Below are 25,759 nucleotides of genomic sequence, written 5' to 3'. Positions count from 1 at the left end.
TTTTCTGTTTATTATTTTCAGTTTTCTCTCCTCTAAGAACAAACACTCTTCAGATAAGACGCTCTGTGCAGAGATTTATTTCTGGACTTTAAAGACTTCATAGAGAGAGAGAGAGAGAGAGAGAGAGAGAGGAGTCTCCTTCACAGAGACTCAGATGAAAGCAGGAGATCCCATCTGTTTGTGTCTGTGCTGAGAGGAAACCCCTGCACACTCACTGACCCCCCCCCCCCCCCCCCGCCCCTCCCTCCCTGAAGATGAACACTGCATTATTCATCCTCGCTCTTTATTTATCCTGAGAGGAAAAACAATCGACTGAGCCGGGCTCTTTTTCAGGGCAGCATCCGGCTACATGCGCTCATACTGCAGAGATGCAGAGATGATGCTTCTGCTCTATTTACAGAACACACGGAGCTGAACCTGCAGCAGCTGGACCTGCAGCAGCTGGACCTGCAGCAGCTGGACCTGCAGCAGCTGGACCTGCAGCAGCTGAACCTGCAGCAGCTGAACCTGCAGCAGCTGAACCTGCAGCAGCTGGACCTGAGCCTGCTCTCTCTCTGAGCTGCAGTGTTTGTGTTGACAGGAAGAGAATCTTCTCCTTCAGCTTTCAAACAGAAACTAAAGAGATTCTAATGTAAAACAGAGGAGTTTGAAGGATCACCATTACAAGCATCACAATATGATATGTCTCAAGCACCGTCTGTTAATATGAATGTTTGAGGTCTGAGTGTTGTCCCCCGTCTGTTCCTGCAGGGGGCGCTGGAGTCCCATCGATGGCGGTCTCCATGCTGGAAATGCTGTCTCAGTCTAACTTTCAGTCAACCTAAGGACAGGCTGAGAGCTGGAGCTGAGGCGGGTTTTAAACCTCCTGACAAACCGTTACACCGCGCCCACCTGTCAATCAGGTCAGCTACACGCCTTATTGTGAATAACTCTTATCCTTCATCAAATCAAAACTGATGAGTCATCAAAACATTCACCCCCCGTACAGTGTGTGTCCATCCAGACATGAGCTAATCACACCTATTTGGTTTTTTGAACCAGGCTGTAAACATGTTCATCTCTGCTGTAAAAACAGGCTTTTTAGAATGGGTGTGTATGTGACTTCCTGTGCTTCTGCAGCCAGCCTCTAGTGGACACTCCAGGAACTGTTTCTCCGGGTCCAATAAAAAGGCCAGAGAGTGATTCAAATGGAGACTGATGCAGAGCTGTATGCTGACAGAGCGTCTGTTAGAGTCAGCTGTGCTTTCTGGCAGAAAATAAACGAGAGACAAACGATAAGAAGAAGAAGAAGAATGTCTGACGGCGTCCTCTGACTTCTGTCTGGCAGACTGTCGGCCTGGCAGACACACCACTGTTTGTCTTAGCTGTTCCAGAGCCAAGAATCTGTTTCATCATCCACAGACTTCATGAACTGGGACACAGCGTGTTTTAAAAAGAAGAATATGCAATTAAAATAAGTGTCTAAGCTCTTAGGTATTCTGATCAGCCATGAGGCAGCTGTTTGTCAAACATAAAAACATGTGATTATATTTTTGCTGTGTTGGATTAAAGAAACACTCAGAAGGTTTCAGTCGACTGAATCAGTCCTCAGAGACGGCTGTGGAGCTGACACAGCTTCTCTCTGTTTAGCTTCTTTTCTCCCTAGCGACAGCATCCTGGTTGCTATGCACGACACTCAGCTAAGCTGCCCTCTTATTGGACAGAAGAGTCAGCCCTGCCTGACCTCCCGAGGGGCCATCAGCCAATCACAGCAGGAGTTGCAGAGGGCTGTACAGTAACTCTGTGGGTAAACACGCTCCCCAACACACCAGAATACGACCGTCTGTTTGAGTTTAAAGGTCCAATCAGTGAGATGATAAAGGTATCTTACTCTCTGATCATTAAGGAAACATGCTATGTTGAAGAGCTGGCCCGACCTAAAAAGCCTCTGCATGTTTCTAATAAGCTCCACGAGCAGAAACGTGCTCAAACTAGGATCAATATTGGAGATGCTTTTGAAAAATGGAGAGAGGTTAGAACACAGAAAGGTTTACAGACCCATGCAGAGCTGGATAAACACTGAAGCTTCAGAGTCCACCACATGGTGACCTGAGTGAGCATCCACTCTAGAGAGGAGGGGGGGGGCAGCTCTCTAATGTTTAGAATTCAGACTGCAGTACACATTTTAAACACTAGGGGTCAGAGTTACATATTTACTTGAGAATTCATGAATCAATGATAAAAAATGAAAATCAATCTTTACTTTTATATTTCAGAATAAACTATTTTACCAAATACTTATCAAATACTTTTCCAGCATCGTCACGTCATCTTTGCAGGAAGTTTTCAGTGTTTCAGACTGTGATCAAATTGAATGTCAACATAAGCTGCTTCAGAGTATATAATATGAATGAATCTGGATTTAACCTTCATGTTAATACAACATAGCTTCATGAGTATCTAGAATAACATGTGAATAATTATGACTGTTAGGATTTACAACACCCTGACTGCTTTCAAGGCCTGATTTAAGATCGAACCGATAACAGGTCCTCACAAATAGAAATGTATTCTTTAAGTTATGAAGGTTAAGGCTCTCATTCATCCGAAGGGCACATTCATTTAGTCTGTAAGCATGCAGTTCAGGATCATTCTGGGTTATTTTAAGGTGAGTGTTTCATATCTAAAAACAGGCTCATTATTTGTCCAATGTGTTTCCAGGCAGCGTAGACAACATACCTGTGATCAGCAGCTGTGTCCACATTAGATTTAAGAACAGAAACATGGTGAGGAATCCTCCCCGCCCTCTTCTTCTTCCACTCATCCTTCCGTTTCTGCAGCTCAGCTTCTCTCACCCCTGGAACAATGCATCGAGGACAGCAGCTGGTGTATTCCCGTGCATATGTCCGTGGATCCGCAGCATGCAGCATGAAGGGAGGCGACGCTGCTGCAGGAGCTCCGGAGATCCGCAAGGGCGACTACCCCGCACCCCCCCACCCCCCACCGCGACGCTCCTTCCCGGGCAGCGGAGTCCTACAGCGGCCGCTCTGCAGCAGCTGAAGCCCCGGGAGAAGCAGAGGTTTCCTCCATGTGAGACTCAGGGAGGACGGAGAGGTGTGTGTGGTTAGATTCAGGTGGAGACAAGAGATGTTGATGATGATGATGATGATGAGAGGGAGGAAGGGGAGGAGAGGGGGCGTGGTGAGGAAGAGAAGTAGAGGAGGATTAGTCATTCATATTTTAAGAACTAACGTCAATTTTTTTTTTTTTTATATATTCAAATAAGAACAACTAACTGAGATGTGTTGTATTTAATGTTCAATAAAGTGGTAGACATGTTCAAACTGTTTGGTTAAATTGATGCTTAGAGATTAGACACAGTTCAAATAGAATATGTCTATTTTGACCTCTCTGTGGTTAAGGGGTCAAAATAGTGAATGTGTGTTTTAAGGTTCATTAAAGTGGTCTGCCAATGGAAGGTCTAAACAAGTCTTGGGAATTTGTTCTCTGTGCTTTGCATGTTTCACTGCAGCTCCAGTCTCTTTCATAGCTTCCAGATTTCCTCTCAGATATGAATCTGGATTTTAAGAGGAAATGTCTGAAGAAGCTGTTTAAGGCCGTCAGAAAGGTGGAAATGACATATTGTAAGAACTGAGTGAATACAGCGCCCTCTGCTGGTCAGATGACTGAGGTGCAGGCATGAGGCAGCTCTCATTCTCAGGGCTTGTTTTCACTCAAACGGGAGCGTGGTCACTCTGGCGAGCAGGAAGTGACGTTCGACTGCGCTTGTGAATGTCCAGGGAACTGGAGTTTTTATTTTTTATGACTGGTTCATTGACCATAACAGGCCTTAAAGGGGAAGAATACATTTAATTCCATTTTAGAAAATCCTCCTTCACATCTGACTAAACTATTAATATTGTTTTGTCATGATGTCACAGTCTTTCATTTGTACTGAATGCTTGTTAAATCAAATGGTCTCCAGTAGGGAGCATACTGTTTAAAACCTCAGGAACAACAAAAGAACACGTGCATGCATCACACCTGGGTATTTAGTGCACACGACCCACATGTGACACGTAGACAGTGTGCAGGTCTGATGGATTCATTCTTCTCTCCAACAAACTCAGGAAACATCGTCGATGAGACGGTGAACATCTCGGTCACTTCCTGGATCTGAGAGGTTCATGTCTGGGCCTCGCCCGACCCCGTGATCCCAAACAGTCAAAGTGGAATTTTCCATTTACTTTCCCGGAATGGAGCCCTCCCTCCTTTTCCCTCCCTCCCTTTCTCTTCCTCCTTTTATCTCCCTCCCTTTATCTTCCTCCCTTTCCCTCCCTCCCTTTCTCTTCCTCCTTTTATCTCCCTCCTTTCCCTCCCTCCCTCCTTTCTCTCCCTCCTTTTCTCTCCCTCCTTTTCTCTCCCCCCTTCTTTCCCTCCTTTTATCTCCCTCCCTTTCCCTCCCTCCTTTTCTCTCCCTCCTTTCTCTTCCTCCCTTTCCCTCCCTCCTTTTCTCTCCCTCCCTTTCCCTCCCTCCTTTTATCTCCCTCCCTTTCCCTCCCTCATTTTATCTCCCTCCTTTCTCTTCCTCCCTTTCCCTCCCTCCCTTTCCCTCCCTCCTTTTATCTCCCTCCCTTTCCCTCCCTCATTTTATCTCCCTCCTTTCTCTTCCTCCCTTTCCCTCCCTCCTTTTCTCTCCCTCCCTTTCCCTCCCTCCTTTTATCTCCCTCCCTCCTTTTATCTCCCTCCCTCCGCGACAGTTCCTCGTTCCTCACGCAGTTTACGGGAAGCCCCGCCCCCTCCACGCACCACCCCCTCCTGTCACCTAAAACCGGCTCGCCCTCCCCCTCCGTCCTCACTGTGACTCTGCGTTCCTCCGGATCGTTTCGGGACTCGAACACTTCTCTTGTTTCTTTTTGACTTTTTAAACCGCAATCATGAATCAAGTGAACACGTGCCTGAAACGCATCTTCACCGTCTTCAACATCTTCTTCGCGGTGAGTCTGACAAACCTTTCAACTCCAACATGACACCAACATGACACCAACATGACACCAACATGACGGCTCTTCAGTCTGAGGAGGAATAGAAAGTGCGCAGCGGCGGTTCAGATCTTTAAAGTAGTTTTATTTGTATATAGATATTAAAGTCTGTGTGGCAGAGAGTCTTAGTCTTAGTCTTATTCTTAGTAATGACGTTTCAATGAAGAAAATAACTTCAACAGCAGCTCGAACAGAGAAAATCATCGAATTTAAAGTTCGATTAATATGAATAAAAGGACTTAGAGAAGTTATTTAATATAGTTTACTGTGTTAAAATCACGCGTGACTATGACTCTATGATGTCATCTTATCTCATCAGCGGCTGGAACTAATTAGTGTTTGTTTTCCCCTTAAAAGTGTCTTAAAAGTCTTTACAATGATTGTAAATAGTTTTTTATAATCTTTAGTTCGGGTATTGTTGCTAAATATGGGTTACAAACTATTAAATTAAAGTTAAAACTTAAAAACATGTTTTTCACTGAAGCAGGTGAGCTTATTCAAATCAGGTGAGTGTTTTTAAGCTCCTTCATTCCGCAGTTTTTGGACTTTGTTGTCATGAAATGGGGTCAGTTTGACTTAGCCCGGCTTTAAGACTCCACATTTAAAGTGTTAGTTTGTAATTCCTCTCAGTTTATGTAACATCTGTATTTAATGAGCTGGAGACTAAAGTTTGGTATTTCCGCTCTGCAGTTTCATAATGAACAGTAACATAACCCTAATCATCAAATATCCTCTGAGGGGTCATCAGAATGAGAAGGAGCACTCATTCAATGTATTTCATTCAGAATTCATCAATAAACTAATACAAAGAAATTGATGAATCATTTAAATCCTCTCTTCAAGACTAAACGAATCAGTAAGCAGCTTCCTGACTTTGGCAGTTCAAAGCAGGGTGAGGCCTAAAGGTGTGGTGAAGTCTGATCTGCCATCCAGGTAGCAGCTGAGGCATGACGAGGTCACTCCAGCCTCGCTCTTTGTGTCAGGGCGGAAACCAGCTGTGTTTTGGTGTGAGTGTAGACGTAGAGGCCATTCTGTTTATTTACCTTTTCACGCCTCGGCAACGCCATAAAGCGAGTTCAAATCACAAACTGGGACACCGATATACGATTCAATAACTCCAACGTTCTTGTTTGTTATCAACCAAAATGTAATAAAGTTGTTTTGTTTTTTATTGAATGAGTTTGTTGTCTGTTTCAGATTGTTGGCGGCATCATCATCGGGCTCGCTCTGCTGTCTCAGGTCTACACCAACATTAATGGCAATGTAAGGTCATTCAATTGATTTCACCAAAATCAAATATATATCTCCGGGTTTTTTTTTTTACGTTTCTAAATATTGTGCACCTGTATGTCATCCTTTGTGCGTGCAGGTAGAGGGTCGGACCACCAGCCTACTGCTCCTTTACGTTGTGGGCGCCACCACAATGGTCATCGCAATTTTGGGAGCCTACGGCGCCCACAAGGAGAACAGAGGTTGCATGATCGCGGTGAGTACAAACTGTGTCACCACACAGGGAGGCACAGGATGACGAAACTGCAGAAAAAAAAGGAACTGAAAGAGATTTTATTTCCAAATCACAGAATCATAAAAAACAGTTTCACAAAATGTATGTCACCTGCTGGGAAAAAACCCAAACCACTGCAGCTCAGCAGAACGCCAAACTGTGAAAGACTGTGAAACTAAAAGCTCTGAAATCAAACTTATTCTGACGTGTTCTGTCTCTGCAGTTCTTGGTTTGTATGGTCATTGGATCACTGATGCTGCTCCGCGCCGGCATCGTCCTCGCCTCCAACCGCTCGCAGGTAATAGCTCTGACACTCTTCTACTGTAGAAATCATGGCAGTTCAAAGTTTCAATAATCTGATCTCAATCTTAATTGATGAGCTTTAAAGGTCAAATATAAATCTAGACTAAATCATATAGATGTGTTTCAGCAATTCATTTATTTTCCAGAACATTGAAACACATCTGTCGGCCGTTAAAGGGTTAAAAAGCGTTCATCTCCTCGCCATGTTCATGTGAGCTGTTTGTGTTTGTAGGTGGAGCCCACACTGGAGGAGAAGCTTAAACTGCTCGTGCCTCTGAACCAAGCTCCACAGGAAGCACAGGATATGGCAAACAACCTGCAGACACTGGTAACACACACACACACACACACACACACACACACACACACACAGAGACACATAGAGAGACACAGATACACACACACACACACACACACACACAGAGACACACACAGAGAGACACAGATACACACACACACACACACACACACACACACACAGAGACACACACACACACACACAGAGAGACACAGATACACACACACACACACACACACACACACACACACACACACACACCCCTGAATAAGTGAAAATGAGCCACAGATCTTTATCTTCCATCATATTTCCTCGGTCAACATTCCCATCATTGTTTTCATGTTAGCTTCGTCTCTGGTATTTATTCTGTCCTCTCCAACTTTCTGCTGAATTTGAATAGTAACTTCTCGTTTACTTATCTTAAGGTTGAATTTTTTTTTTGTTACCTCCTTCCTGTTTCGGCTGTTGGCTTTTGTTCTCACTTCATGTTTGTCGTTCTTTTGAGAAGCACTTTCGGCCACATCCTCTTATGTTTTGAAAAGTGGAGTTGAAGTTATCTAAAGGACATCATCGTCATCAGTTCAGTTCAGATCTTTATTGTCCTTAGAAGGGAAATTTGATTTGCAGCAGTGGACAGATAAACAAACATAAGACAGTGCAACCTGATGAGATACAACCAAGAAGTATAAAACTCACTGTCCGTTAACTTTCACTCAAATGGTAGAAATAAATAAATATAAAGTGCAATAGCTCTGCTTGAAAGTGCGGTCAAGGATTTAAAGAAGATTAAGAGCATTAATTGCATGAGGAACATGTAAATCTGTTTGCCTCATGGAAGACTTTCACAGTCTCAAACCAAACGATGTTCTTTAGATTTGTTTGTAAAGGTCTGTGGTCGAGGAAACTTCCTGACACGATTGAAGAAACCGCTGTCCTGGTTTAAACCGTGTGAAGCGTACATGTGACCTGGAAACTCACAATACATAAACACAGCTTACTGCTTGGGGCTCCAGGCCAGTCAGGGCCCCCCGAGGGCCAACAAACTTTGAACCAAAGCAGGGGCTCAGAATGTGCAAGTTTTACAATGACAGTAGGATGCCTCCCTAATGGGGCCCCATCAGGATCCACTTGTCCTGTGAAAACTTAAGATGGTCACTTTAAGATGGCGTCAGAAGTGTTTGCTTCTGTTTCCTGACTGATAAATGTCAAACCTCTGACCTCCTCCTCCTTCTTCTTCTGTGGTGTATAGGCGCAGTGCTGTGGTCTGTTCAGCTACGAGGACTGGAGGTCCGACATCCCTGACTCGTGTGTCTGTAACGATGAGGAGGTGATGGAGGACTTGTGTCAGACTGTCTCCTACACGGTGAGTTTCAAACATTCACATTGAGTTCCTAAATGACGATGTTCATAATGCAGAATAATAAACGTCTTTCTCATGACAGTCTATCATGCTGACTCAGAAGAACATCTACACCAAGGTGAGTTAACCACAGACATTTCACTGTGACTATATCTCACTGCTGTTAAATATCAAATCACTCATGGCGTTCTCTCTCTCTCTCTCTCTCTCTCTCTCTCTCTCTCTCTCTCTCTCGTCTGCAGCCCTGCTTCCCCGTCATCATACACTACCTCCTGCTGATCATTGACATCATGGTCGGCATCATCTTCTCTCTGGCTACCCTGGCGGTGAGCACAATATTTATTTATTTTTGCGGACGAATTTTCTCAAATACAACAATGTAGACGAGGTCGTTTGCTAAATGAAATCAAACTAAAGATCGGATCAGTGAGATGATAAAGTGAGCTTACTATATGATCAGACATTAACCCTCAGACATCATTTACTCCCCTCTGAAGTCACTCAGGACAAAAATGTCCACTTCCAGAAAACTGCCATAAAAATAGAACAGATTGATATTTTTTTCTGCATAAATCTCTTAAACAACTTCAGCCCTGCTCCAAACTACCAAATATTGAATAATTATCAGGAATTTAACCCTTTAAATGCCAGAATCATGTAATCAAACCATTTTCGCCCCCCAATGTCCAAACAGGGAACTACATTATCAATCTGATGCTACACAAAAACTAACAATGCATCAAAGTCAATATTTTGGATAATCTTTGACATATCCAAGACTGATGTAAAAAAATCCCCCGGCCACTAAATATTTCTTATATGGAAAATAACTCATTTTTGTTTGTTTTTCTTAAATAACAACAGGGACATCAAGTAATCAAACTGGCATTTAAAGGGTTAAATTCCTAAAAATGATTGAATGTTTGGTAGTTTAGAGCAGGGCTGAAGTTGTTTGAGAGATTTTTATATCAGTTTTTTGGAAGTGGAGATTGTTGTCCTTAGAGACTTCAGAGGGTCGTAAACATGTTTCAGTGATCTATTCAAAAAAATGAGATGTTGATTCCAAAATGTGTCAAGAGTCTTTCTTATAAAAATGTGTTCCATATGCACTAACAGACAAAATGATGGACAGATGAAGAGGAGACATTTGACCAAATGGACAAAAATGTCCATAGTGAGTCATGAGGGTTAAGGAAACATGTTGAAGTGCTTCTCTGACAACAATGCAGCAGCCACTATGTTTTACCTGCACGCTAACCCGTTAGCTTCTTGAGCGCTGAACAGCCCCTCCACTGCCTGGAATTCCACATAAAGAATTCAGTATTGATCACCTGTCTGTGTTTTCCTCCTCCAGCTGCTGGGCCTGGCTCTGTCCTCCCTCATCATCCATCAAATGCGTCATCCCAACCGGGCCACCGTCGTGCTGTCCGTCCCCGCCATCTTCGCCCCGTCAATGCCCAAATACCAGGAGCTGCAAAACCCTCCACCCAAGTACCAGGAGAGTCCTCCACATTACTAGAGGAACAACTCCCCCTCCCTCCGTCTGTTAGCCTAATGTTCAGGGTCGTTTACGGGGTCTCTCTGTTTGTTGTGCCTTACACACCTGACGACTCCCCAAACATGACGGAAACTCTAACCAAAAAAAACCCCACTGGCTCTTCTCATGGCTAGCAGCTTCTGCACCTACATTAATCTTTATTTTGAAATAGCTACAAGTAGACCATCTCAGGGGGGCGGGGCTTATTCATTTCCTTATCTGCTTTTTTGGTACGAGGAGAGGACTTCTTTTAAACAGCGTGAGATCCGTTCTACAAGATTATTTTGCACTCATCAACTTTTACACAATGCAAAAAAAAAACAAACAAAACTTTTTTAAACTTTATCGCAAAAAAAAACAAAATCTGCAAATGGCCTTAAATAAACGTCAGTCAATGCAATTTTTTTAACTGCAGCGATTCTGACAGCAAAGAGCTTTACGAAGGTTTTTAATCTACCTTCAACTGTAATCATCCCTTCATGATGCACAACTCCCTGAAAGAGACAACCAGAAGGCTTTTATTTTGAAAAACACGAGCTCTGTGACTACAAGGCTCTCCAGATAAATTGTGAAGTTAGTCGGAGCTGTAAGCCGCAAGCGAGTTGAATATTTTTGTGGTGAAAAGGGGAGAAAAATAATAACTGGAAGAAGAAGCCAGTTAAAGTGTGAAACTGGAAAAAAGGGAGATCTAATGTTTGTAATCTTTTCTTTGTATCATGTTTGATTCTCCTGCTGTGAGCTGAAACTGGTAGATAAATAAAAACGATAAAAGAACCTGTCTGTGTGTCATACTGAAGACGTGTTATCAAAAATCCACTTCTACAGTGTTTCAGAAGAAACCAGAAAACAAGTGGTTGTTTCCTTCTTAGGAAGCGAGGGAGTGTAAATAAATACGTTTTTATCTTTCTCTGTTTCATTACAAGAAACCAAAGTTTTTAAAATTGTTTTTAAGAATAGAAGTGTTGGGAGGAGAGAGCAGGGGGCGAGGTCGCTTCGACGAGGAGTGCAGCGCTCAACCTAACCACTAGGCCATCGTCGCCGCTGAAACCAAAATTTGCAACAATAAAAAAAAACGCTTCTTCCGACCACTGGTTATCTGTTTTTCATTTTTGTTTTGAAGACCAAAATCTGAATAATACACGGATTGAGAAATGCCAAGGAGTGAGCCAGCATCGACCTCCAGGGTAAAAAAAAAAAAAAGGACACAGATGCAGAACGAGCAGGAAGAACAACAAGTCAGGTACATACCCGTTCATACAAAGAAAGGAGGAGAGTTGAAGCCTTCTCAGAATTACCCATGATGCATTGGAGTGCAGAGCGCCGTGTTTGAAACCACAGCGTGAAGAGTGACCCCCAAAATCTGACTCGCTCCAGTTTGACTTGTTCCCTTTAAAGTAGTTTTTGGGTAATCCTGTTTAAGCACGGTACGGGACAATGCGCCCTGATAAACTCTGACTTCACATCTCTAAGGATCTCTGAGGACACGATGAGCAGATGTCAAAGGCTTGAATGTCTGTTATGTTAGACTTAACCTATCGTGACCTTTAGTGACCTTTGATCCATCATTCAGACCCTCAAATAGAAAGGTTTAAACCTGAGCTCTTCTTTCTTCACAGATCATTCCCCATGTTTCCCAAGATGTTTTTGTGCATGTGAAATAACGACAATCTGTGCGACACCTTCAGTGCGTTGTGTAAATCGTTATAATTATTCTTTTATATGTTTACAAAAACACTTTGACACGAGAAGTTTCAAAAATTACATCTCCAAAAAAAGTGCAGATTTTTCTTTTTTCTCATCCGTCCTCGTTTTTCCATCAGAACACAAACGGCGTCGACGTTTCTCATGAAGGTGGCAGAGAAACTGTTCCGTGTGTGTTTGTTTTTTTTTAAAGTGAGCAGAGCGAGTAATGAAGCATGTCAGGTTTCACGGCCACACGAATATAACTTATTAAATAATCGCTTTCAACTTTTTATTATTTTAAAAGAGAAACAAACAAAAAAGAGCCTCTTACAGAAATCAACATGCATGGTGTTATTCCTCTGTGTGTGTGTGTGTGTGTCTGTGTGTGTGTGCGTGTGTGTGTGGAGAGAGGATGAAGGAGAAGCTGCACACCGACGCCGTCATGACGTTTAAACCCAAAACAATCAGCGAATAAATCAAATGATAACGAGTTAATCGACTCAAAGCCTGAACAAGTCGAGTCGTTTTGTAACATGAACGAACGTCACGGCTGTTTACGACACGTTTAATCAATAAATCTTTAAACGACCTGATTGGATTCACGTCTTTACAGATATTTGATCTGATTCAGTAAACAGACTTTTTTATTTTAGGAATAAAAAAAAGAGGATTTCATTAAATTAACAAACGGGTGAATTTGTACGGAAGCCCGATGCGGACAAACTTCCTTTGACTGTTTTATGAGAGGACGAGTTCTTTCAGGTCGTCTCCTCGAGATCCGGACGGATTCATGTTTTTATCTCGAGATAACGACATCAATGCGTCGAGATCTTGGGGGGAAAACGACAAATTACATTTTCACGGGGAGTTAAATTAAGACGCACTTCCTCTTCGGGCTTTAGTTTTATTTTGAAACCAAAAATCAGTCGATGACAGAAAATTACAAAATAAGACGCTTGATAAATGAAATTTTAAACATTTACCCGTTTCTGATTCTCTAACATCATGAAGTTATTTAACTTTCAGAGGAAATAATGTAAGTGGTCAAACTGTCACCATTTTCTCAGATTTTCAAAATAAGACACCCTCCAGCTGTTAATTAAACTAAAAAAAAAAAATTTTTTAATTTAGTTCCCAACAAATCTTCATTTTTAAATTAAGTAAATCTTACGTTAATAACGAGCCTCCAGTTTTATAATTTAGTGTTTTAAATAAAAGAGGAGAAATAAGTTTAACCCGAATGATTTTTTAAAAGTTGTTGATTGATTAATTTTTTTAAATGTTACCGAAGTGAACTTTCTTTTTCTAAGATTTTTTGTTTTTTTGCTTCATTTTCTGAAATAACGAGGAGAAGAAGTGAAACAGGAAGCAGCTGCAGCTTCTCTGAAATGTTTTAATATTCGGTTTTAGTCGAGTTGTTGAAGTGTTGTTAATGTTTCCTGCAGTGTGGCTTTCCCTCCAGCAGGTGGCGCTGTCGGCCTGCTGCTCCTCTATGAGGACGAGAAGCTTGTTTTTATTCTCAGATAAATACGATGATTAATGAAGACGTTTATACAGTTTGTGTTCGTATGTTTGGATGCATGAAACAAAGAAGAAAAGAAAAACTCTGGAGCCGTCAGAGTTCTCCTTTAATTTAAAAAACAGGAACAGCTAAGGATCGGAGAGCTTCTGTGTTCATCGTCTCGGACAGAAGTTACAAGAATCAAAGTGCTGAAAACATGATTTTAGTCAATTTTAATCTCTGAAAACACACTTTCTTTTTAATCATAAATTACTTTTACTTTGAAGGGAACAATGATAAAAACCCATTTTAAATATATTTCCCATGCTCCTTAGCAGCAGAGGCGGTACTGAGTGAACAGATTAATTTGAAGATTTTAGAGCCGACACCGTGACAATATGTCTGCAAGCATGTATGACAGAGAGAGAGTGTGTGTGTGTGTGTAAAAATGTGTGTGTGTTAGCCAGAAGAGCAGCATCCACCCGCCGGCGTGGCTTGTGGTTCATCGTCGACGATCTGTACGCCCCGCCTACTCGATGCTGATTGGCTGGCTCCGTTGCCCTTCAACCTGGCGTCTGCCTGAGCCGTTTCCATCATCCCTGAAAACGAGAAACGAGGATTTAAAATCAGATTAAACAACAAAACACTTTAACAACCTGAGTTCATTAAAAAAAATTGTTTTTGGTCCTTAAAGGAGCAGTCTGACACCTAGTGGTTAAAATGGGTACTGCAGTTTGAATTCTAAACATTGTAGAGAGCTGTCTCCCCCCCCTCCTCTCTACACAGGTCACCATGTGGTGGACTCTGAAGCTTCAGTGTTTATCTGCATGGGTCTGTAAACCTTTCTGTGTTCTAACCTCTCTCCATTTTTGTGTCCTGGTTGATTTGTGAAAAGATTAAGACTTCAACTTGATCTCAAGCCTTCAGACTCCTCTGTGATTGGTGTTTGTGTTCATCTCTTACTTTTACAGAGATCCAGGAAGAGCTCCTCGATGCCTTTATTTAGCTTGGCTGACGTGTGGTAGTGTTTGGCTCCCACCGACTCTGCGTAACTGCTCAGAAAAAAGAGGAATAATGAGCTCAAAGAACTCGCACAACTCGTTAAACCAGTCTTCTGTTTGTGTGTTTATCCCGTCCTCACCTCTCGGCCTCTTCCACTGAAACGTGTCTGTCTTTGTCCAGATCTATTTTATTACCTGCAGAGGACACAAAGACACGACGGGTTAAAAACATTTCTTTATTTGTAGAACAGTGCAGGAAAAATAAAAAAAACACCAAATCACGAGGTTACATTTATTTTCACACATGGGAAACGTGTCAGAGGAACTTTAAAGGTCACATCATATAAAATCCTCTTCTCCATGTTCCTCTAACATGTGTCTCTAGTCCGTCTACAAACCCCCCAATGATGAGAAAAGTCCATCCTCTCCGTCTTCTGCCAGCTCCACTTCCAGAGAGGGGGCGTGGTCAGACACAGCTCATTTACATATTTAAAGGTACAGACACAGAAACAGCCTGTTCTGAGCAGGGCTGAAATAGAGGGGTTTATAGACATGATCAAATACAGGATCAGAGTGGATTTAGAACAAGAAACTTCACACACATGTTGAAGAGGAGCTCTGAGACTTATTTACACTGAAGAAGAGGAGGAGGATATGTGACCTTTAATGAGTGAAACTCAGCTGAAGCTTTATGAAAATGTCCCACTCGTATATCTGAGGGCACAGACGGGTTTTATTCCCCGACAACTGGACATGTTGACTTTTATAGCTTCTTGATAAGCATCACACAAATCATATTAGACTACGTTCAGGTCGTAAATTAAGACTTCATGACAAACACTCAGCTCTCATTATCAAATGACAGATATTCTGGATTTATGACTCCCCCTCAATAAAACCCATGATGAGCCGTTAAGCATCAAAACAGCATAATCCAGTTAAAACAAGAAGCCACACGAAGTCGCTGTGGCAACGGGACAAACAAACAAACATGAACGCCGACGTGGAAGTGTTTGCGGGGGCATCAGAGAGAAATGTGATGTTTCTACCCGGTGGGCAGGGCGTGTGTCGGCAGTGCGTACAGAGTTATGTGGAAATTGGCAGTAAGCCAGAAGTCAAGAATACATTTGGTGGTAATGAAATAAAGAACGACTTACCTACTATACATAAACAAATCTCGTTCCCCAACATTTTCCTCAACTCTTTCACCCAGTTCTTCACCTGAAAGCACAGAACACCAAAATCATCATTTAGACCTCTTAAGACGTCATCCATGTCCAGTTAGCAACGTTAGCAACAGCGCTGGTTTGGTTATGAAGTGTGAAGTGAGCCGTTACCTTCTGAAAGGAGTCTTCGTCTGTGATGTCATAGACTAGAATGGCTCCGTTGGAGTCTCTGTAGTAGATTGGACCTAACGCATGAAAACGCTCCTGCCCTGCTGTGTCCTACACACACACACGCACGCACACGCACGCACACGCACACACGCACACACACACGCACGCACACACACACACACACGCACACACACACGCACACACACACGCACACACACACGCACACACGCACACGCACGCGCGCACACGCACACACACACACGCACACGCACACACGCACACGCGCACACGCACGCACACACGCACGCACACACGCACACACACACGCGCACACACGCACGCACACGCACGCACGCACACACACGCGCACACACACACACGCACACACACACACACACGCACGCACACGCACGCACGCACACACACGCGCACACACACGCACGCACACACATGCACGCACACACGCACGCACACACGCACGCACACACGCACACACACACGCACGCACACGCACACACGCACGCACACACGCACGCACACACGCACACACACACACGCACGCACGCACGCACGCACACACGCACACACACACACGTTATTCATGTTTATATTTTGACAGTGATGGCGGTATAACAGCGGGGGGCGCTCTTACCCATATGGCCAGGTTGACTCTCTTTCCTGTGATGTTGAGCTTCTTTGTGAGGAAGGACGCCTGCAGAGGGAGACGAGGACACCATGAGACACTTCAGAATTTAAGACGTTTACTTACAACCACGATAGAGGCCGATCGACTCCATCAGGGGCCCCGCCTTCTGGAACAGCTGGAGGGGAACTGGCGGCCCGGGAACCATAAACGGCCCCATTCCTCACTCAAAGTGGCCCGCCACTTAACTCCATAAATCAATAAATGATAAACATGAGGGAACATGACAGACTGCCCTGTGGATCGGTATCGGCTCATTTTCATGGGGGTAACTTCAGGACCCAGCTGACCGTGACGCTACGTGCACACGCTCTATTACAATCAATACTTTCAGACGCTTTAGAAAAACTCTCACGGCGTAGTTTAAACGGACAGTTCCTGAACGCAGCTCAGATAAATTCCACAAAGGTCAAAGTCCTTCTGGGTGAAAGGTTCAGCGTCCCCTCGTCTCGTCAAGCTTCTGATTTGCTCAGATACAGATTCATGAGCGTGTGTGTGTGTGTGTTTCTGCAGAGGACGGAGTGTGTGAATGTGTGTGAGCTCACTCAGCTGACTCGCTGTGTTATTGAACATGTGCTCTGACAACAAACAGATTTACTTTATTTCACCGTTATTGTCCAGATTAGTTCAGTTTGTTCCCCTGATATTAAAGTCAAACTAGAATAAATAAAAAGAGATTGGAAACAAATCAGTAGGCAATAGATCTCTATGGCACATTAACACAGGTAACCTGTTATTAGTACAGCCAACGCACCGGACAAATGGAGAACGTGAAGTCATTAAAAAACGTAAAAAGTGCATGATGGGACGGGATTATGTTTGTGGGATCTTATTTCTGATTTCTATATAATTTCTTAAAGACTATAGACATGATTTCAAAACACTATAAACGTTGCATCCCTTTACAAAAAACACAACACAAAGGATTTGGGAAATGTTTGGCTTCAGGCTTTAACACAGGAATCCACGAGCATGTCAGAAACCCCGAGGTGTTTGAACGCATCACCATCTTTAACATAAACAACAATGAGTCCTCACTGTGGATGATCGACTCAGTGGGAAGCGACTGGAAGTTATTATTGACGCTTCTAATGGAAACGCTGCATCATACTTCCTGGATTTCACAGAGAGGTAGAGAGAGAGGGAGAGTGAGAGAGAGAGAGAAACGGCTCTGTAACCTGATCGCTGCAGATTAACAACCAAAACAGAAACGTATGAGCCGAGCAGCGGCCTCTGAGCCGGCCTGGAATCAGATATGCAAACACACGCAGGCTGTAAAAGCTTTTTATCAGCTCCACTGAGTCACAATCATACACAGAAATTATGAAAACTAAGTTTGCATTTTGAAAGGTCTACCTCTACAACGTCACTAAAAAAACTCACCGATCGCAGAGAAACAGCTCCTTCAATCACATTTAATAATTTCTTATATTGTTGTGTTTTTAAGGGATGTATGATGTTTATCGCCTCATTCACACTATCTGTATAAAAAGACATGAAAATAATATATCGCCATTTGTCATTTAGTTCTTTGCAATTCATATGACATGCCATGATGATGCTGCTTTAACTAAACTCAATCAATTCATAAACAACACGTCTATCCCCCTAGCCACGTTCTCTGCGTGTCCGAAACGCACACATATTTATCCACAGGGGTGCCTCAGGGCTCTGTGCTCGATCCCCTTCTCTTCTCCATATTCACCACCCAGTTTAGCGCAATAATCCGCTCTCGTGGTTTCTCATGCCACTGCTATGCTGACGATACCCAGGTCTTCCTGACATCCCCGCCCAAATGACTCTACGGTCTCAGCAAGAATGATGGAAGAATTCAGGAGTTTTCTGCAAGTGTGAAAGCCCTAACTCAGAGATTATTATGGTCTAAAAACACGTAGTATCAAAAGTGTCTACAATTTTGACAGTCTTAAAAAGAAAACCCACTCAGGTAATAAAAGGGTAATTTGTTTGTTAAATTAAACAAAGAGAAGGGTGAAGTAGAGGAGGAGGCAGAAGGTGAGCACCTGTGGGTGAAATAAAGACAGGAAGTGAAACTTATCTTTTATTTGTCGGGTGGTTTATGCGAAAAAGAAAGTGTAACTGAGTTATTGGCTGCACATGAATAAAGAAAAATCAATCAATGAATCAACTCGACCTCGCTGACAGATTATGAATGAAAAGAGAATCTAAATACTGAAATAAAAGTCATCATGTGTTTAATCTTGACTCCAACATGTTCTGATGTGAGGCTGCATTAAGAGCAGTGTGTCCTCCATCACTGCAGCAGAAATCTGTTGAATGGTTGATGATTTATGTTCAGAAATTAGGCCGGATACATATTGAATTATGAATGAGGAAAACATTGATTATTAACGCTGTTTGTGATGTCTGTGAGATTTTTACCTCTATACCATGTCAACTGTTAGAACGGGGGGAGACGAGAGCCATGGCCATTGTTAAGTCAATGTGATTAAGGACGCAATTACGCACATACAGAGTGGAGACCTCCGTTAGTAAGGACGTAAGACTGGATGATTTGAATTGGGCTTGTCGAAAATCCAGATTTTCTCTTTGACTTACTCCTCCAGAGAGTACGTTAAAGACTCCCCTTGGACTCCCGTAGTTCTGATCCTCCCCCCTTGTTTACTTCATACTGAGGAGCTGGTTGGCCCCCAGGTATGTGCCACCCAGCCGCAAGTATTTTACTGAAGTTGTTCTGCCTCATCCGTACTTCTGCTGTACCCTGAAACTGCAGAGAGCACTTTAAAGGACCAATCAGAAGCTCACACACACTGCAGGACGTAGTGTGTACACTTACTGCTTGTACCGACACTGAAATAATGGGAGATCATATTTTAAGGACATTTCAACAAACCATATTACAAACCTTTTTCTTCACCTTTTTCTTCACCTTGGTATTTAAAACAAGTTGAAACAGACCCCATATATTTAGCTTAGGTATGTATCTGTATGTATGCATGTGCATGTAGGTATGAGGGTATGTATGTGCATATATATATATGTGTGTGTGTGTGTGTGTGTGTGTGTGTGTGTGTGTGTGTGTGTGTGTGTGTGTGTGTGTGTGTGTGTGTGTAATATGTATGCTGCATGTATGTAGATGAATGTTTTTATTTTTATGCATTGGCTGTAAAGATGAAGATGTTTTTAAATGTGCTACACAAATAAACTTGATTTGATTTGTGGAATCAAACCGTCTCCATATAATTTGATTTTCACTGTTTCTAATAAAAACGGCGTCATGACAACAGCGTGACGTCACCGCGCGTTTCCGGTACGACCCGCGCTCCGCAGCACGCGTACCCTCACAAGTGACAGCAACACCTCCACCTCCACCCTCACCTCCACCCCCACATAAACCACACAGGTGCTTCACCTGTCACAGCTTCTGAGTCAGCTTAGCCAAGCAGCTAGTTAGCATCTCACCTGTGTGCGGTGTCCTTACCTGTAGAGTTGTGATGTGTTTGTCGTTGAATTTGTTCTCGCAGTATCGCAGCACCAGCGATGTCTTCCCCACACAGCCTTCCCCCAACAGCACCACCTTGAACGAGTAGGTTCTGCCGCCCGTCCCTCCGGCAGCCATCGCTTCACTCAAGAACTCCTTTTTTTACCAAAACAAGCTAACACTGCTAATGCTAACGAAGTCCTGCGCAGCTCACATCAGCTTCCGACTTGAGAAAAACAGCTCAAATCAGGAGAAGAACACCTCGACAACATACGCGAATCTCCCTTTCATCGATATCTACCAACAGGTGTAGCGGAAATGTGTCTGAACTGTGAGCTAGTTCCCCTTTCAGCCTAATATGAAAGCCTGGTTTTCACCCAACTAATGGCGTCTCTTTGAGCTACTAGTTAGCCGGCTAGCTTTACCAAAGATCGTCTATACACGAGAAGATGCGCCTATCAAGTCTATGCAATCAGCGGACATCCCTGCGCTTTAAACGTATTGCTCGTGGTCTGTTATCATCCTCAAAACCAGTGTATTTTCTTAAATGTAACGTATTTAAGCTGAAACTATACCGGAACCTTCTGCCAATCTTTTCTGGGCTTGAGTCATAGCCAGTGATCACTCAGAAAAGTTGGCACCAGGACTCGTATCAGAGTGAGAGCTCTGTATAGTTGACTCATCTCTGTGGCGTCACATGATGACGAAGTCGGCTGCCTGTCACAACGCTCAGTGCTGCTGGGGGTTTCTGATATTTCACATCAAACAGAAACAGATCCGGAAAATCATTTAAAAAAACTACTCATGAGATGATTATATTTTAATTATTCACAGATGTTTAGGCTAACGATTTGCTTGGATGGCACACCGTAGCAACTGTAGGCAACATTTTAGATTAAGAAAACAATATATTCTTATATTTAGTTTGAACAAGTGTAGGGTTTAAAGGTGCAATATGTAACTCTGACACCTAGTGTGTGAAATTGGTACTGCGGTCCAAAACATTGGAAAGAGCTGTAGGTAAAAAATGTTATTCATTTACGTGCGCATGCCCATAAATGTCACGCCAATCTGTATAAGTCCGTGCCTGGGAGGCCACACCAGTTTAAAAAGTTTGGACACGCCCCTGGATACATGTACCATGTTTTTACATAAAATGATCTACAGTAAGATTGGGAGGAATAAGTGAACATGTCAACATTAAAATAAAGAATCAGAGATCACCTCTTAAGCTTAAAAAGTAAATAAAGACCTCATTAATCTGGCTTCATCATGACGTCCTCTGGAGCCCTCTAGTGGTCACACAGCAACATTACTCACTATTTAATCTACAAACATAAATAACTTGTTACAGACATGTTGCGTTCAGGATCACCCACAGAGTCAGGAAACAATCAGAGCTTCTTTTTCGGCAGGAAACAGAACAGCAGCAGCAGGGTGCGTGTTAATGAGATGTCTTTTATTCACACTTAATTCACACAAGCAGACGTCGTGATGATCATTTCACTTCCTGTCTCTTTTAATTATTGGATTTAAATGAACAACAACACAACACATTAGAGCAGGGGTGTCCAAAGTGCGGCCCTTGAGGGATTTTTTAGCGGCCCAAGGCCTTGATTAAGATTGGCACATTATCTTATTTTTCTTTTTCATGTTAACAAGGGCTGAACAATATTCCTAAAATAGAAAATGTTCAGTGACATGTATGTTGTTGTTGTTTTTTAAATCTACAGCTTTTACTATTTTCCACATTTTTTTGTAAACTATGAAAAAAAAACGTATGCAAAGCGGACTGTTGTTTAACCATTTAATGACCTGAGCTAAATGCAGAAAGCTTTTTGTTTTAAAATGAACCACGTTACAGACTTGATTCTGAGAAAAAAAACAAATAAATTAGAACGAAGAAATCAAAATATTTGATTTCCTTTTATTAAAGGGTATCTTTAGCGAGCCTTTTGATTCTGATCTACAAAGCCTGACAATTTTTTCAACTATATTTTAAAAAACAAAACCTGTGGCCCGCCAGCGATTCTAACACGACTATTTTGGCCCGCAAGAAAAAATGTTTGGATACCACTGCATTAGAGGATACTTTTAAACTGTAGTTTTGCAGCTTCACATTTATTATTTTTGGGCTTTTGTTGTGTTAAAATCTGCCGTTAAAATTGTTAATCATAACATTTCTTACTTGATTAAAATTTTAAAGATTCAAACATGAAGGGAGTCTGGATATTCAGTTTAGCATTAGTTCCTTCACTAATGACGTTTTGTGTTGTGTTTGTGCGTCGTCGTATTTCCCCACAGTGAGCGCGCTCTGCAGTCGACTGATCTGGTCTGTAGTCGGAGCGGGATCCTCGTAGTGTAGCCGCAGCCAGGGCTCGCCTGAAATTACACAAATCAGACATCAGAGAAGGTCCTTGAACTCACCGTCATCATCATCATCATCATCGATCTCTTACCTTTCACAACCCTCTGACCGAGTGACACCAGTAGCTCTGCCCCCACGCTGTGATTGACAGGTTCTCCGGCCTTTGATCGCCCCGCCCCCAATTTGTGAAGAATTTCAGCGAACACCAAACCGTCGAAGTCCACGGCAACACCTGCAGGAGGAAGCGGAGAGATTAATGAATTTGTCCAAATGACGTATAACACGCCCCCAAAATTGACCAAACTTGGCGTGCACTCACACAGGGCACCATTTTCACCGTACCAAGCTGCACGCAATAAACCTAAACACTACGTACTGCAGTGGGCGTGGCTTCTGGTGGTGATGAGCCCAGGAGGCGGGGCTTAGTTTGAATGTTGTGTTGTGTACGCATGCCCAGGCCATTTCCTGCATTCACCTTTAGTCACACAGTAACCATTAAATAAAAGTTATAACAACAGTTTCATTTGTTTTAGTAATTAAAGCTCCTGTGAGGAACTTTTGGATTCTGTCGATTTTGGCGCCTCCTGTGGATAAATCTTGACTTAAGGACCTGATCACACAAATAACCGTCACCATAAACGCGGTCGCTCCAAAAACAACTGAGTGCATGTGAAAAACAACATCTGGGCGCGCCTGTGGAGTCGGCCTGCAGCTTGTTTGTAATCACTTTGTTGGACAGGTATCTTGACAGGTATAATGAATAATATGACAATGTTTTATTCCTTACGAGAGACTGGGCTAATTCTTTAGCGCTCTGCAGGTCTTTATAGAGAGCGGCTCGACCAAACTTCACATCCAGAACCAGAGCGGACAGAGACTCGGCACCTTTCTTTGAGATGATGGATCCTGAAATGAAAACAACGTCATGTTTTAATATAAATTAATATTATTATTCCATCCTATATTGAGTAGTTCAGTACCAGTAATCAGGGGTAAACTGTCCACAGTGCTGGTGGCGTCCCGCAGGGCATACAGGACTCGATCTGCAGGAACCAACATCTCCGTCTGACCCACAATGCAACAGCCCACCGATTCCAGGATCTCCCGAATCTGCACGAGTAAACTTCTATTAATGACTTCAATACAGACGTACAGATACTGTCTGAACTGTTCAACCTCAAAGTCAAACTCTGTCCCAGGTTTTGTTCATTGGTTCTATCTTTGGCAGCTTAATGTGCCACAAAGTGTAAATCTACTTCTGAACTACAGGATAATCTGGTTTATTTGAGGTCTGCTTCCCACTTCCTGTCAGAGTAGTGTTCATGACTCGAGGCTGCTCAGAACAGATGATTCTTAGTGTGAGTGGTATAAAGATCCAATCTGCCCAGGTAGTACCTCTTCTTTTAAACATTGTAAACGGTAAACAACGGTTTCTTTGGTAAGCCATTGTTATTAGCTTAATGCTAACATGCTAACAAGCTCATGTGTAGCTTTAGCATCTGCGTTGTTGTTGTTGTTTTTTCTTGTGTCACCTTTATCGCTGATTGGTGGATGTTGTATCCCGGGATTGATTCCAGTTTATCCAGAGTTCCTCCTGTATGAGCTAAGCCCCGCCCACTGATCATAGGCACCTGATCAGACAGAAACACACTCCTGCAGTGTTATGACATCACAGAAGAAATGACCATATAAGACTCTATATAAGAACAGGACAAAGCCCGTTGGATTAATCAGGGAAGACAGTGTTGAAGTGTCTTAAACCTGCAGCATTTCTAATGGCCAGTAGGGGGCGAAAGAAGTCCCATTGTATAGAAGTCTATGATAAAGTGCTCTGCCTTCTCACTTCATTCATTCATTTAAGTCTTCATTTGTGATTTTTCACACTTAAATGTAGAAATCAAGTATCTCCTCTGAAAATAACTCTGTGAGTCATGACTGTCTACAATGGGTGTAACACCCGAGTCCCACTGTCTGTGATGTTTTCAGAGTTTTCAGAGTCCTATCTTCACTTTGTTTACATCGCCCGGACGGCCGGCTGACTCCTCCCCTTGTGTATAAAAGTTGTTTAATTGAGGGACTAGAGAAAAGAAGAATAACATACTGTACTCACTGCTTAACTGTGTTTCTAGATCACGCTCATTTCAGGTAAATTTACATGCAGTGTGAAGATACCAGCATAATAAAGATCACTAGCATTAGCATGCTAACACAACAATGCAGCGCCAGTTGTTTTGTAGTTCAAGTTAGCTTGAAATAGCTGAAAAGTGCATGATGACGTCAGAGGAAAATATGAACATAGCTGACATCACAGAGGCTACATTCAATTATTTTATGCAGTAAATGAAAATCAACAAACAGCATGTGTGTGTGTGTGTGTGTGTGTGTGTGTGTGTGGTTGTGTACCTTGCATCCACAGGCAGCTAGCGCCGGCGCTAACACCAGACTGACTTTATCTCCCACCCCTCCTGTTGAGTGTTTATCAACTACACACCCCTCCCACTCCTTTGGCCATGACATCACCTCCCCCGATGACATCATCTCTCGGGTCAGAGTCGTGGTCTCCGTGTTGACCATCCCCTTCTGCCAGATTGCCATCAGCATGGCCCCTGACGAGAAAAAACGCAGGTGATGAAATGAGATCAGATTCAGGGAAACGTTGAATCTTTTCGTTGAAAGTTTTCGTACCGATCTGACATTCCTGAATGGTTTTGTTCGTCACGGCCTGGATGAAAGTTTTGATTTCCTGGTCACACAGCTCCTTTCCGTCTCTCTTCTTCTTGATCAGATCCGGGATGGACTCCATATTGACTTCCAAAACAAACAAACAAGCAAACAATCAAGCAGAGTATGACGTAATAACTAAAAAGCGACAATAATGATTCCAAAACATGAAAATAAAGATTAAATATTCAAACCTACTCATCGTCTTTGTCTCACCTGAGCAGGTAGAATAAAGTCAAAACCAGTTATGCATCGCAACATAACAAATCATCAGCAGAGCCAGAACATCCGGCTCTCCTCATGAGTCACAAACCTGGGAGGCCACACCAGTTTAAAAAGTTTGGACACGCCCCTGGATACATGTACCATGTTTTTACATAAAATGATCTACAGTAAGATTGGGAGGAATAAGTGAACATGTCAACATTAAAATAAAGAATCAGAGATCACCTCTGAAGCTTAAAAAGTAAATAAAGACCTCATTAATCTGGCTTCATCATGACGTCCTCTGGAGCCCTCTAGTGGTCACACAGCAACATTACTCACTATTTAATCTACAAACATAAATAACTTGTTACAGACATGTTGCGTTCAGGATCACCCACAGAGTCAGGAAACAATCAGAGCATCTTTTTCGGCAGGAAACAGAACAGCAGCAGCAGGGTGCGTGTTAATGAGATGTCGTTTATTCACACTTAATTCACACAAGCAGACGTTGTGATGATCATTTCACTTCCTGTCTCTTTTAATTATTGGATTTAAATGAACAACAACACAACACATTAGAGCAGGGGTGTCCAAAGTGCGGCCCTTGAGGGATTTTTTAGCGGCCCGTGACTTCAAATGAAGAATCAGAAGATTTTGGCCCGAGGCCTTGATTAAGATTGGCACATTATCTTATTTTTCTTTTTCATGTTAACAAGGGCTGAACAATATTCCTAAAATAGAAAATGTTCAGTGAC

General features: G+C 42.7%; 3 protein-coding genes and 1 long non-coding RNA gene across 6 annotated transcripts in view; 1 reads left to right on the top strand and 3 right to left on the bottom strand.

The window, feature by feature from the left end:
• LOC110002737 (uncharacterized) overlaps nt 1-4,294 on the bottom strand; it is a 12,369-nt gene extending 8,075 nt beyond the window's left edge. The window contains exon 1 of the long non-coding RNA XR_010665113.1: nt 2,719-4,294. This is a non-coding gene — a long non-coding RNA (uncharacterized lncRNA). The remainder of the gene's footprint in view (nt 1-2,718) is intronic.
• A 522-nt stretch (nt 4,295-4,816) lies between these two features.
• On the top strand, nt 4,817-10,797 carry LOC110002746 (tetraspanin-8). Its single transcript, XM_020658406.3, has 9 exons — nt 4,817-4,976; nt 6,219-6,284; nt 6,391-6,507; nt 6,749-6,823; nt 7,061-7,156; nt 8,376-8,489; nt 8,569-8,604; nt 8,729-8,812; nt 9,841-10,797. Exons 1-9 carry the CDS (start codon nt 4,917-4,919, stop codon nt 10,003-10,005), a joined length of 813 nt encoding a protein of 270 aa, XP_020514062.1. The 5' UTR covers nt 4,817-4,916; the 3' UTR covers nt 10,006-10,797.
• Nucleotides 10,798-11,708: 911 nt separating this feature from the next.
• Nucleotides 11,709-20,137, bottom strand: rab21 (RAB21, member RAS oncogene family). Its single transcript, XM_020658407.3, has 7 exons — nt 19,709-20,137; nt 16,198-16,257; nt 15,546-15,653; nt 15,366-15,429; nt 14,349-14,403; nt 14,171-14,259; nt 11,709-13,806 (listed from the first exon to the last, which is right to left on the bottom strand). Exons 1-7 carry the CDS (start codon nt 19,844-19,846, stop codon nt 13,667-13,669), a joined length of 654 nt encoding a protein of 217 aa, XP_020514063.2. The 5' UTR covers nt 19,847-20,137; the 3' UTR covers nt 11,709-13,666.
• A 1,814-nt stretch (nt 20,138-21,951) lies between these two features.
• Nucleotides 21,952-25,712, bottom strand: LOC110002745 (thymidine phosphorylase). 3 transcript variants are annotated; one of them, XM_065951113.1, is made up of 8 exons: nt 24,996-25,712; nt 24,762-24,884; nt 24,480-24,682; nt 23,609-23,707; nt 23,057-23,186; nt 22,864-22,982; nt 22,168-22,308; nt 21,952-22,090 (listed from the first exon to the last, which is right to left on the bottom strand). In XM_065951113.1, the coding sequence occupies exons 1-7, from the start codon at nt 24,997-24,999 to the stop codon at nt 22,171-22,173; spliced, it is 816 nt and encodes a 271-aa protein (XP_065807185.1). In that variant the 5' UTR covers nt 25,000-25,712; the 3' UTR covers nt 21,952-22,090; nt 22,168-22,170. The 3 variants fall into 3 exon arrangements, with proteins under 3 accessions (XP_065807185.1, XP_065807186.1, XP_065807187.1); XM_065951114.1 differs by having other exon boundaries at nt 25,014-25,712; XM_065951115.1 differs by lacking the exons at nt 21,952-22,090; nt 22,168-22,308 and adding an exon at nt 22,386-22,551.
• Between the last annotated feature and the right edge of the window lie 47 nt (nt 25,713-25,759).

The sequence above is a fragment of the Labrus bergylta genome, chromosome 23, assembly GCF_963930695.1.
Source record: "Labrus bergylta chromosome 23, fLabBer1.1, whole genome shotgun sequence".
NCBI classification, from domain to species: Eukaryota; Metazoa; Chordata; class Actinopteri; order Labriformes; family Labridae; genus Labrus; species Labrus bergylta.
Note: the sequence above shows the minus strand (reverse complement) of the source record. Positions and strands in the feature narration are given on the sequence as shown.

Bases quoted from the DNA above. Each gene is read 5' to 3' on its own strand.
- LOC110002746 (XM_020658406.3), top strand. From the start codon at position 4,917: ATGAATCAAGTGAACACGTGCCTGAAACGCATCTTCACCGTCTTCAAC. The intron at 6,508-6,748 runs GTGAGTACAAAC...CTGTCTCTGCAG, and splicing joins ACAGAGGTTGCATGATCGCG to TTCTTGGTTTGTATGGTCAT. The intron at 6,824-7,060 runs GTAATAGCTCTG...TTGTGTTTGTAG, and splicing joins TCGCCTCCAACCGCTCGCAG to GTGGAGCCCACACTGGAGGA.
- rab21 (XM_020658407.3), bottom strand. From the start codon at position 19,846: ATGGCTGCCGGAGGGACGGGCGGCAGAACCTACTCGTTCAAGGTGGTG. The intron at 16,258-19,708 runs GTAAGGACACCG...CTCCCTCTGCAG, and splicing joins AACACATCACAACTCTACAG to GCGTCCTTCCTCACAAAGAA. The intron at 15,654-16,197 runs GTAAGAGCGCCC...GTGTGTGTGTAG, and splicing joins GAGTCAACCTGGCCATATGG to GACACAGCAGGGCAGGAGCG.
- LOC110002745 (XM_065951113.1), bottom strand. The intron at 23,187-23,608 runs GTGACACAAGAA...TTACTCGTGCAG, and splicing joins TCCACCAATCAGCGATAAAG to ATTCGGGAGATCCTGGAATC. The intron at 22,309-22,863 runs GTAAGGAATAAA...TTCCTCCTGCAG, and splicing joins AAGAATTAGCCCAGTCTCTC to GTGTTGCCGTGGACTTCGAC.